This window comes from Diceros bicornis, chromosome 6, assembly GCF_020826845.1.
Source record: "Diceros bicornis minor isolate mBicDic1 chromosome 6, mDicBic1.mat.cur, whole genome shotgun sequence".
In the NCBI taxonomy this organism is placed as follows: domain Eukaryota; kingdom Metazoa; phylum Chordata; class Mammalia; order Perissodactyla; family Rhinocerotidae; genus Diceros; species Diceros bicornis.
In genome coordinates, this window is record NC_080745.1 from 34561907 (window position 1) to 34574157 (window position 12251).

Consider the following 12251-nt stretch of genomic DNA (forward strand, 5'->3'; position numbering starts at 1 on the left):
TGAGAGCCAGGGCTTCAGGCCAGGATAAGGGCCCAGCAGGCAGGGAGAAGCCCCCTGATCACCTGGGGCGGGGAGGGGACAGGAGTGGGGGTGGAAGAAAGGAGAAGCTCCAGCCTCTCTGGCAGCAGTGAGCCCCCAGGCCTGCAGCTGGAACCAGGGAGCCCCCCAGATGCACGGCATTGCTTCCAAGCTCACTTGTCAGGCCCGAGGGCATGCATCCGTGTGGGTGTCCTGCTGTGCCTGGGGGCCTTGAGGAGAGGGGGAGCACACTGACACCTCCAGCGGCCAGAACACCAAAACCCTGGCTCCTGCTTTGTCTCTGGTCGTCCCCTCTTCTATTTCATCTGCAGCCATGGACACCCAGCGCCACTTGCCACAGAAAGAGGGTGCTGTTCTTACAGTTCCTGGGGGCCCATAGGGCAGGGATGGGCCTGGTGACACCTGCTCGAGGCAGGGCTGGTTTACCCCTAGAGTTGAAGGACAAGCCCACAGACCAGACTCCCTGTCCGCCAGCTCAGACAGAGTGCTCCTGCCCTATGGGGAGGCTGGCCTGGCCCAGCCCTCAGCTTCTGACCTCGAGGAGAGACAACTTCTAAGAATTTGGCGGCCAGACCCCAGGCCCGGCTGTTGCTGTGTGTAAGGAGGAGGAGGCCCTAGAGCAGAAAGCCACCACACTTCCTCCCCAGCTTCCTCCTGCACTGCCTCCAGCTCTTCTTCTCTGGACCCTCACAAGTGAACGCATCTCAGCCTCGTGGTTTCCTGTTTTCAGTGAAATTTACTTTGAGCTCCAGGCTCCATCTTCATCCATGACCACATGCCCCGCCCCCAGCGGCTCTGAGGGCGCCCTCCCTGCTGCTCCTGGGGAGGGGCAGGGTGCCAGAGTAGCCCTCCATGCTCGCCCTGGGGTGGTGGTACCTCTAGAGATGCCAGCCGTGGTGGCTGGTCCCTATGGGCCCTGGCTCAGCACCTGTGGACTAGGGTGCATGGAACAGAGTAGGGGAGCAGGAACATGGGGTCTGCCTTCAAGGGGGCCAGGAGGAGCCTAGAGCATCCAGGAAGTTGGCTGCTAGGCAGGGTGGGACCGAGGTGGGAGGCTCATGGGTCATGGCACTATCTGAAGTCCTGAGAGGGAAATCTGTGCTTTTAGGCAGTAATTCATGTTGAGAGATCAATCAGGAACTATGGCTGGGTAACCCATCTCCGGACATTCTCATTTAATAAAGACCTGCTGTCTTGATTCTCTCCAAGGAGGAGGCAAGGGCAACAGAATTGACACTCCCTGAAAACATGTACGGAGGCCACTGGAGAGGCTGCTGTGGGGTCACACTGGCCCTGCCTGGGGGGGTCTGTGGTGATAGGCACTGGGGGTAGGCGTGCAGGAACCCCAGGACCTGCTTCTCAAAAGCCCGACCCTGGGGCTGCACTCACTCCTGCCTGGCCAGAGCTCCCTCCTACACGCAGCAGCCTGGGGCAGAGGGACTGACAGTTGCCTTCTTCAGGGAGTGCTTTGGGGTGGGGGGCCTCGGGAGGACGTGGTGGGGCTGGGGGCTGCAGAGGTCCTGTCACCCTCCACCCCAGCTTGGGCACTGTAGTCTTGCCTCATGGAAGAGGCCTTCCTGAGTGTCCGCTAGAGCACTCCACGGCTGGCCTGACTGTGCTCGGGGCTAAGATTTGCTCAGGGAACCCCAAGGGAACGGCAACGGGCAGAGAGAGGACCTAGGGTTGCCAGCCAGGATGCTGGCTGCAGATACCTCTTGAGAAGCAGACACTCACAGCCCAGCCGAGTGTCTGTCCTAGCCCACAGAGAGCACTGACTGTCTGGCCCCTTCACCTGACATTCACTGTACCCTGCTTTGCACTGTCACCTCTCGGGCCTGCATGACGCTGTGTCTCCCTAACTCTTCTGTGAGTTCCAGGAGGGCAGGGGTCCAACAACAGCCTGCCTCACGGACCTGGTTGCACAGATGACAGTCATAGTCACTGGGGTGGGCTGAAGCAGGATGCCAGGGTTCTGTTCTCTGGACCACTCACAACTGGCAGGGCCACCTCTGACCTCCCACCAGCTCTAGTTCCTAGCAGCTTCCTCTGGGCCTGGTGGGATCTCAACAGTGATAATGCCCTGAGCTTGTGCAGGCCAGGAGGCAGAGGTGTCATTTTGTTTTGCAATTCTGCTCCATTGGCATGGCTTCCTGGAATATACATTGAGAGAGATTCTCAAGTATCAATAGAACTCAATGAGAAAGCGCTGAGAGTGGCTAGCAATGTCTGCCGTGGGGACAAGATAGGGAAGTGGCGGTATGTGTGCCCTATCTTTTGCCTTTTCTGTTATAATACTCTGCGCTTGCCAAACCACTTTCACATGTGTTACTACTTCTTTGATTCCTCCCTCCCTCAAAACACCTTGGGACGCTTTATTGACCCCATTTAATGCATAGGGAAACTGAGGTTCCAAAAGGTTCGTGTCTTGTCACAACAGGTGAATGTGGAACTGGGACTACAGCCTGGGTCTCCTGCTTCCCAGGTTCTGTGCTCCTTCCTCTTCACTGAATTGAGTGGCATTATAGGCCAGGACTTGGACTTGCTCTCAGTACACACCAGGGCCCTTGGAGATGAACCTGTGCCCGAAAGCCCACGGCTCCATGCCTTTCACATGAGTTCTTGCCACTGCCCTTTCTGCCTGGCAACCCTGAAGCCACAGGACTCCTGGTAGGCATGGCGGCCCATGCACCCCACTTGCTTGCAGCAGGGGATGGGGAAGGGAGAAAGTCTCAGCTGACCACAGAGTCCCCGGGTCTCTTGGAGGAACTGAGCCAGTTGCCTGTGTGGCATTTGAGCAGCTGCAGAACCTCCCTCCAGAAGCAGGGCTAAGGGAAGAGTCTGAATTTAATCACGCTGGGCCAGAGAAGCTGGCGTACTTGGTGTGCAGCACAGGGAAGGGGCCGGGCGGGGGTTTCCCGAGCTGGAGCCAGGGGAAGCAGGCTTCACAAAGAGCAGCAGGTCCAAGTTGAATAAACAGAAGAGCCCTTGGCCCTAAGGATATGAGGTGAGCTGCCAAGAGCAGTGTCCCCAGCTCACAGGCTTTCATGGGGCGATTGCTGGTGACTCTTGAACCAGAAGCGGGTGGTGGGAGATTTTCTGTCCTGCCTGGACAGGTGACTTCTGCAGGTCCCCGCCAGCCTGAGAAGCCAGGGCTGGTTACCCGGGACTGTCTAACCTGCTGGCTGTGATTCGCATGGCAGGGAGGCCGCGGTCAGGCCCTCCCTCTCTCCATCCCCCTGCCAAGGTGCCTCTGTGGCTGGGGCTCAGCTCCTGACCTCCCAGTGGCCTTCCGTCCTTCCTCCCTGGGCCCAGCCCTTCCCCTTGCAGGGGCCTCCCTGACAGCCACTTAGACCCTTCCCCCAAGCCTGGCCTGCCTGCCTGTGGCCTGGAGCTAGCCAGAGGGCTGAGGCTGTACAATGACCCCCCCGGTTGGGTGGCACACCATTGTGTGACAGGCTGGGGCTGGCCCTGATGCCCCTTGCAGCACAGCTGTTCTGAGCTCCAGGTGATATGGGGCTGAGAGCTGGGTGGGGACGGCCTAGGCTGTTTGCAGGGATGTCCGGCTCTGAGGAAACTGCAGGGAGGGCGGCCCAGGGAGAATATAAGAGATGGGAAGGCTCAGATATAGGATTTCTCTTGGTTTTTGGGAGGATCTTGGGAGCCGAATCTCATGTCCTCTGTTCAGAGAGCCTCATCCTTTAAGACACGGATGCAAATGATGCTAGGAGCTCCTGGCTCTGAGCTCCTAGCACCCTATCACATCACAGAGTGTCAACTCTCTGTTACATGTCCATTTGCCCCGCTAGACTATAGGCTCCTTCAGGGCAGAACCGTGCCCAATTCATTTCTGACTTCCTAGCCTCCAGCACAGGCCTGGCATGTGTTTGGCGTTGAATGAATGACTCTTACTTGCCCTTGTCTTACAGGAAGGTTGGTCCTGTGCCAGCCAGGGCTGGCTTAAACCAGGCAGATGCCTGCAGGTGGGAAGAAGAGGACAGCGTGTGGGTCTGTCTGCTGGGCGTCTCTGGACGGATATGTGCGGGGTGGCACCCACCCTCATCATCCCCATTAGACCATGGTGACCTTTCTCGGGACCTCAGGATGACCAATCTGGTGCTGCTCAGGGCTCTGGCTGGTCCAGGAGGGGTTGGAACGATCCTACTTGCTCGAATACCCATCCAGTGCAATCTGCCCAATAGTAGAGAAGAGGCCCCCTCTGGTCACCTCTGGCTTGGCCCTCAGTTTTGTGCTTGGGGGCACTCATGATCTTGGGGGGTTCCCTGTTCAGAGGTGACAGTCTGGTCAGCGGAAGCAAATCTTCAAGGGTCCATGGCTCCTTGGAGGCAAATGCCAATCACGGCTGGGCCCTGCCTGCAGGGCCCTAGCTTGCCAGCTTCTGCTCCAGCCCCACCCTGGCTTAGCTGGGCCAGGAGGCAGAGGAGGGGGCACTTGAGAAAGTAGTGGGGCCAGCCCTCGGGGCCTGCCTCAGACAGAATGTCGAGGGGAAGAGTCATAGAGAGAGCCCTGCTCTCAGCTCTGAATGCTGCCATGGGCCTGAGCTACCTGCGGCTCTCCCATCCCAGCCCTGATTATCACTTGCTCTTAGGCCTTTGTTCAGGCTGATCCCCGGGTCCAGAAAATGCTTTCCTCCCTTTCTGTACTAACTGTGCCTGTCTGACAAGACAGCGCAAGTGTCACCTCCTCCAGGAAGCCTTCCCCAAGCCCTTCTCAGTGCTCCTCAGTGTCCCATCTGCCCTGGACCCCGCACACGGATGTCCTCAATGCCTCCCTTACTCAGCTGCATTGCATCGTGGCAGGGACCCCAGTGCCTTCATCTCTGTATCTCTGGTGCCTGGACACAGTGGGCATTCGCGGGACACTGGCTGAATAAATGAATGAATGGACGGATGGACAAACAAATACAGTCTAGTGTTGGTTCTCAACCATGCTCCTGTGGTCACGGCAGCTCTTCACTGCGGTGTCTCCTAACAAAATCAAATAAGAGACCTTTTCCCAATCCGAAGAAGCAGAAAAAAAAAATTGCATAGATTCTTTTTGACTTAAAATTTTTCTCCTATGAATCTTTTTCCAGTTGGTACTTGGATGCTGCTTGTCTATATTATGGTATTACAGCCCAGGAGCCATACCCATAGGCCCCTGCTGATGGCCTCAGGGAACCCCCTCCCTGATCCTGGTCATCCTGAAGGTGTTTTCTGGGACTGGAGCTGGTGATGACCAGGATGAGGACGGGAGAGAAAGGGAGACTGCATTTCTCACCACCCAGCTTCCCACACTGTTACTAGGGGGCTGATACAGGCTGACATCTGCTTCAAGGAGGGCCAGGATGTCAGGGACCCGTGTGAGGAGGCAGTGCTCATGGGTCTCCACTGGGCTAGACTGGGTCTCTACAGAGGGTCTGGTCAACAGATGGTCACTCTTTCTGGCCATGGGGACCAGCCTCAAGTTCTGCAGGGACCTTCTGGGTAGCTAAATGTGGCTAGGGTGATTTCTCATTTCTCCAATTCCCATTTCTTCTGGGGACCAAAAGGAAGCCAGATGTTGCCTCCAAAACTCAGGGTCTTAGAGTGTCCTGGGTCTCACCGACTGCCTTCCTGGGAGACTGTAGGGCTGTGGGGTGCGGGGGAGAGTAGGGAGTGAGAGGGAGAGTGGTGTGTTCCCTAGCCTCGGTCGGGATGAGGAAGAGCAGCAGGGCAAATGCTATTGTTGCCCACCCAAAATCTATTCTCCACCTCTTCCTCACCCACAGAGCCTTGCTTCTGTTTGATGCAGTGATGTATCTGGCCTCCAAGTAATAAGCCAATCCTGACAATCCTCTTCCTCATTTTGTCCAACCTCCCTTGCAGCTAGGGTGCCCACAGGAACCTCTTCTGGCCAATGAGATGTAAGCAGAACTCTGAAGAGTAGTTCTGGAAAACCTTTTGCTTTCCTGATAAAGGGGCAGAAGTGGCTTGCATAGTTCTTTGTCTTTCTGTCATTTCCTGCCTTGAATGCTGAAATGATGGCTGGAGCTATAGTAGCCATCTTGCAGCCATGAGGGAAAGGCCAAGAAGCATTAGCTCTGACATCACTGAGCACGAAATCAACCTTTGTAATTTTCTCCAGAATTTTTATGTGAGAAAAATGCATTCAGATTTATTTATAACTCCATAGTTAAGTTTCTATTACTTGTAGCCAAACACATCTCTAAATGCTATTGGAAAGATGACCAAAAAGATGATTCATCCTGAAGCTAGATGCAGTTAGGGAGGGGTTATGTCAACACTGAGTCCCTCCATGTCATCACAATAAATGATACCCCTCCCTATCCCCAACTCAGTTAGTCATATGTGTCCTGTAAATGTCCCTGTTTGGCCCACCGGGTCAAAGGGCTGAGGTGATAAGTGGTGACACTGGGCAGCCACAGGGTGGAGGATGCCCAGGGGGTGCCCAGAGCCAGTCCCACTTCCTGGCCCAATTCCACCACCCTCCCCAGAGACACTCCAGATGAAGAGCCCAGCCAAGACCTGCTCTGACCCCACAGTCCACAGAGCCATTGCCACAGGGGAGAGGTTGAACAGAGTTACCTGTTGAGGGCAGAGGGATGGAGCTGAGGCTTCATTTACAATCAGGGTCCCTAGGTAGACAGATGACAAAAATGTCCCCAGTGCTCTACACCTTCCTGTATCCACACTCTTTGCAATGTGACTTTGTAGCTCATTCCTTCAAAAGACAGAGTTTATTCCCTCACATCGTGAACGTGGGCTGGTCTTGTGACCTGCTTTGACCAACAGAATGTGGCAGAAGTAATCTTGTTCCAGTTCCAAGCCTGGGCCTCAAGAGGCCCTGCCTGCTCCTGCTGTCTCTCCTGGACCCTTTCTAGCTCCACGTGAACAAGCATGGACCACCCTTCTGGAAGAGGAGAGATACGTGGCCAGCTGCCCCATCACCCTAGCGGATAGGCAGCTGACCCCCAGTAGCACAGCCATCCAGCCGACACACAGCTGCCTCCCCACACACATGGAGCCCAGGGGAGAGCAGAAGAACCACCCAGCTAAGCCAGGTCTAAACGGCCAGCCTGCAGAATTGGAACTAAGTCAACGGTTGTTTTCTGCCTCTCTGGTTTGGTTTGTAAGGCGGCGTTATTCTGACAATGGATACCTGATACAATCCTCCTCCTCATGGTTTACCAAGCGCTTCCACAGACATGAGCTAATTCAATTCCCCAAACCACCTACGAAGCAGATATTATCTCCCTTTTGCAGATGACAAAACCAATATTCTGAGAGGTTCTGACATGCTCACAATCATGCAGCCAGCTCGCAGTGCTCCTGACTTCAAATTCTCCATTCTCAACTTGCAAACTGCTCCCACGGCAGCCCATCACCCCCTGACCATCTCACCATCCAGCCCCACAGGCCCCCACCTCCTCCTCTGACCTTGCAAACCTTGCACATTGCCTTGGGCAACAGCCCCGCCCATTCAAGCATCAGACTAGACCACGGACCTTAGTCCCTTCCAACCCTCACATGTTGCAACAGCGTGTCACACCAACATGATGTGGCGGGGAGGCAGAGAGCACCTTTTCCTATCTGGCAGAGACATCACCATATGGGTTAGCACGGCCCCGCAGACATACAGCTTGGCAAGTGGAGTGGGGGCTTGCCAGGCCCCGAGGTACAGGCTCAATCTGTACCATCCCATAGAGCTGCTCCGTGCGAGCAAAGAGGGCTAAGTAGTGGCCCCGAGTAGCTGCAGACGTGGGTGAACTAGCACCCTAGCTTTGCACACACAGGCCCTCCAGAAATACTTCACGGACTAAAGGTTTGACAAAGGAGCTGTCAAGGATTCAGCCATGGTGTGGTATTCCACTCCCGCCCGTCTTGTTCCCCTCACACAGAAGGCAGAGCTGCCCCTCATTCACCCTTCCCTCCCCGTGGCCGCCCCGTCACTCACTGACAGGGTAGGGGTGCCCTCGTCCTCCACGGTGACCACCAGGTGGTAGAAGCTCTGGCGCTCGCGATCCGGCGGGGCAGGCCGCGTGGCGATCTCACCACTAATGCGGTCCATGCGGAAGGTCACGTCCTCATTGCCCTCGGTGATGTAGTAGGACAGGACGCTGTTGATCCCGATGTCACGGTCGGTGGCTCTCACCTGGACCACAGCAGTACCCCCGCCCACGTTCTGGGGGGAGAGCAGGAAAGTGGTCATTCAGATTCAAGGCCTTTGGGGCAAAGTCTAGCACCTGCTCCTGGGAGCCCAACGGCTTCACCTGGACCTCCAGAAAGCTTTGCTCTGTCTACCCTGGAGCAGTGATGAGGAGAATAAGGATGATGGTGGCGAACATTCTCTGGGCACCTACTACATGTTGGGGTCCACATTAACTCATCAAATCCTCTCTCTCCTCCATGAATTAGGAACTGGTGTCATCCCCATTTACAGATGAGAAAAGTGAGGTGCAGGGAAGGAATGTGTGCAGGTCACACAGCCAGTCAGTGGCAGAGCCAGGGTCTGAGTCGAGGGATGCTGGCCTAATTGCTGGCCTCTAAACCCCTACGCATCCTGCCATCACAAACGTCCAGCCTGGCATGATACTCAGCAGTGCTGGGGGAAAAATTCTCCCGGAGTGGCTCAGTCTTAGGACTGAATAATAAATGCGTTCTTTTATTTACAAGTAGCTCTCCCAGGGTAAACTCGGTTCCCTGTTAGTGGCGAAAGGCCACTTTCTTCTTTCGCTCTCCTCTTCAGCCCACCACAAAAAGATACTGCAGTCCAGGCCCTAGCCTGGGTGTAACGGAGATAATTATGAACGAGTGAGTCACCGTCCCCATCCCTGAGACCCGAGAGACTAGTGGGCCAGGCAGACATTTAAATGGTGCTTCATGGTCGGCTCACGCCCACTGTCGGCCTGGACGTCTGGCTGTACGGGCACCCGGGCTGCCCTCACCTCGTTCACGCTGACATTGTATCCAAAGGGGCTCTCAATCACCGGCGGGTTGTCATTGACGTCCAGGATGGTCACCTGCAGGAGGTGGTCCTTCTTCCGTGGAGGGGTGCCACGGTCGGATGCCACAACCTGTAAGGAAGGGATGACTGGACTCAGGGTGGAAGGGTGGGCAAGGGTCAGGAAGATGGGGTCCCAAAGGGCTGTCTGCCTGGTGGGAGGACTGGGAGGTCAGAAATCTGGCCCATTCCTGCCTCTGGGGGCCTGTCAGCCCCAGGGTCTCCCCAAGGCCTTCACCTTCTGCCTCATGCTGCGAACAATCGTTGCCCAATTCTTGTCTGACTTGGGACCCTCTTTTGCTATCTGACTGTGGTGCGCTCAGTCTTTACCTCCTAATCCTACCCCCCAGCCTCCCGACTGTATTCTGGGCTGTGCCAGCCCCTGACTGTGACTCTGGGCCTGTGATCAGACCCAGGGCCCCTGTCTTTAGCTTCAAAGACCTCTGTTCCACGCAGTCGGATCTGGTCTCTGGCAAGCAGAGAAAGAGCCTCGAATAATCAATCAGCTAGAGTCCTAACCACAGCCTGAGCCTGTCCCTAGGAGCCTTGATGCTTCCTGGATGCCTGCAGGGCAGCAGAAAGTGCTCTAGGAGCTCAGGCCCCCGCAGAAGCACAGCCCTGGGGTCCCCAGAGACCCCCCCCAGGAAACACGCCAGCCACAGCAATTCAGCAATCATGGTGGCCTTCGTGACTCCTCACACCCGCACTTACTTCTCACCTCAGCAGAGGTAGGCCAGGTTTTTCTGCCCATTGCACAGGAGGGGAAACGGAGGCCCAGACAGAGTAAACAACTTGCCCAAGGTTGCACTGCGTTTGTGGAAGAGTCAGGGTTCTCTCCGCTCCACCAGGCTTTCTCTCCCGGCTCTTACAGCAGGGACGCACACCTCCTCTGCTTCCTGCTCTGGGTCCAGAGACCCCCGCAGGACGCCCTCTCCCAGGAGGGCCTCACTCATGCTCTTGGCCCTGAGGCGTGCTGCCTGCCCCATGGAACTTGGTGACAGCAGGGAAGCTGACCGCCAGAGCATGCCGATGGGCCGAGCTCTCTCCTGGATAGTCAGCAGTGACCCTGAGGGGGGCTGGTCCCCACCTTGAGGACGTAGTGGTCCAGCTCTTCTCTGTCCAGGGGCCTGGCCACAAACACTTCGCCAATGGAGTCGTTGGTGGTGATGATCTCAAAGGCCCCGGCGATGTTGCCAGAGGCCAAGGAGAAGACCACCTGTTAGGGAAGAGAGAGGGTGAGGGGCGAGGCAGTGGGGAGGACGGGTGGCCAGTCAGGCCAAGGGGCACTCCCCTGTGCACCCGGGCCCTCTGCTCAGCAAGGGCGTTTGAGAAGAGAGTGTTTTATGCAGCAGTGGTATGTCCCTCAAAATGGGGGTGGCAAGGCCACCGAGGCAGAGCAGGGCATCAGCATACTGGCCTAGGGACCAAGAGGGCGGGTGTGAGTCCCACCACACTGAGGTTTCCCAGGGTGGGGGTGGGGAGGGGCTGACACTCCTGGAGCTCCTGGCAGGAGCAGGGACACGCCCTGGGGTTACATGGATCCTGTCTGGCCCTCACGAAAACCCTGTCAAAAGGGAGCTGTTCGCTTCAGCTCAGAGAGGAGGCTCAGAAAAGTAGAACAACTGGCCAAGGTCACAGCCTGCAAGTGCCCCAGAGAACAAGGATCTGAACCTACATGCGTCTAACTCCAAAGCCAGCATCTCTTGGCCCCCAGAGCTGTGCAAGCATTTTTTAAATGGTGGAAACCTCCTCAAACATACCACCCAACTCGTAGGACAGATCAAAGTGGTGCGAAGACTGACATGCTGTCACCCTCTCCCCCTTGTGCTCTGGGGCTGTCTGGAGCGGTGGGGAGCTCTTCCTGCTGTGGGACGGGGCGAGAACCAGGAGGGAGGAGGAGCGTGTCCTCTCCAGGACCTGGGGCTGCGTGGGGCTGACTGGCCCACAGGGTGAGATGCTGTGTGGTTTGTGGATAAGGTGACAAAGGAGTCACCGGGAAAGCTGAACCCCTTCTGCTTTCAGTTCACTGTGGGGGGCTGAGCTGCGGCCGGCCTTCCGGCTCCGTGTTCACTTCACCCAGGCAGAGCCAACAGCTTGCACAGCTCTGCCCCCTTTCCCCGACCGCAGGCTGGGGTGAGGGCAGGGCAGTCCTGCTCGGGGCTGGGCAGAGCCTGGACGACCCTGCTTCCTGCTCAGTGATGGGGATGGCTCAGATGGCCCCTCCAACTGAGGGGCTGTGGGAGCCCCCTATTGACAGGACAGATCTGGGCTATTTCACTTGGTGCCTACCTGCCCGTTGCTGCTGGCATCGGGGTCCTGGGCCTTGACGGTGGCCATGCGCTGGCCCACGGGGCAGTCCTCGGGCACGCTGACCACTGAGTCAGAGGTGAAGTCAAACCGGGGGCTGTTGTCATTCTCGTCCAGCACAGTGATGTAGACCTGGGCAGGGGCGTGGAACACGGCCAGAGACCTAGCGCCTCCTTCCCCTCCCTGGCCCCAAACACCAGGGCCCCACCGTGGGTCCATCAGGTCCTCCAGTGGAATGTCAGCAAGCTTTCAGAGCTCGCCTAGGCCAATGCTGACTTTACACGGAGGCCCTGAGTACATTTCTTCTAGGAGTCTGTTGGGGAGAGCCGCACACACATGGCTGTGGGCCAGAAGCAGGAAGAGGCCTGGGGGTACTCAGAGGTGGTGGGATTGGGAGAACGGAAGGCATGGGCCCTGGCTAAAGGGGACGGAGGCCACTCAGCTCCGGATCCATGAGGGAGTGCCAGCTTGGCAGTGGCAGAGCTTCCTGTTTTTCAAGAGGAACTAGGAATCCAGATTTTTATGTGGAATTAGGTGGTGGTTAACGAAAACTAAAGAAAAAAATTATGTGCAGGCCAGCTAAGACACATTTGGCAGCCAGATATTGCCCGAAGGCATCGTCGTTTGCACCTCTGGATTAGAGGAAACAGGGCTTAGTAGCAGGAGGGGCCACGAGGTAGCTTGGTGGTCCCAGGGAGGAGAGGGCAGATGGGGAAGGGAGGGGAATTTCCAACTACCAGGTAAAAACCGGGAACATGCAAATTGCATGCAAAGAACATGTTGTTTTGTGTCTGCAGCTCAGGCTTCTCCTGCAGGGTCTGGATAGCCAGCCTAGAGAGAGGGCCCCGCTGGGGGTGCAGCCTGAAGCCCAAGGATGGCCACGGGCCAGGAGGCAGAGCCACAGG

At 56.7% G+C, this 12251-nt stretch overlaps 1 protein-coding gene across 1 annotated transcript in view; it reads right to left on the minus strand.

Annotated features, from left to right (window-relative positions):
• LOC131407119 (cadherin-23) overlaps nt 1-11472 on the minus strand; it is a 74511-nt gene extending 63039 nt beyond the window's left edge. Inside the window, exons 1-4 of the mRNA XM_058543238.1 lie at nt 11329-11472; nt 10127-10255; nt 8984-9112; nt 7993-8220 (exon numbers count right to left, since the gene is read on the minus strand). Of these exons, the coding sequence (XP_058399221.1) occupies nt 7993-8220; nt 8984-9112; nt 10127-10255; nt 11329-11376 (534 nt within the window). The 5' untranslated portion in view covers nt 11377-11472. The remainder of the gene's footprint in view (nt 1-7992; nt 8221-8983; nt 9113-10126; nt 10256-11328) is intronic.
• Between the last annotated feature and the right edge of the window lie 779 nt (nt 11473-12251).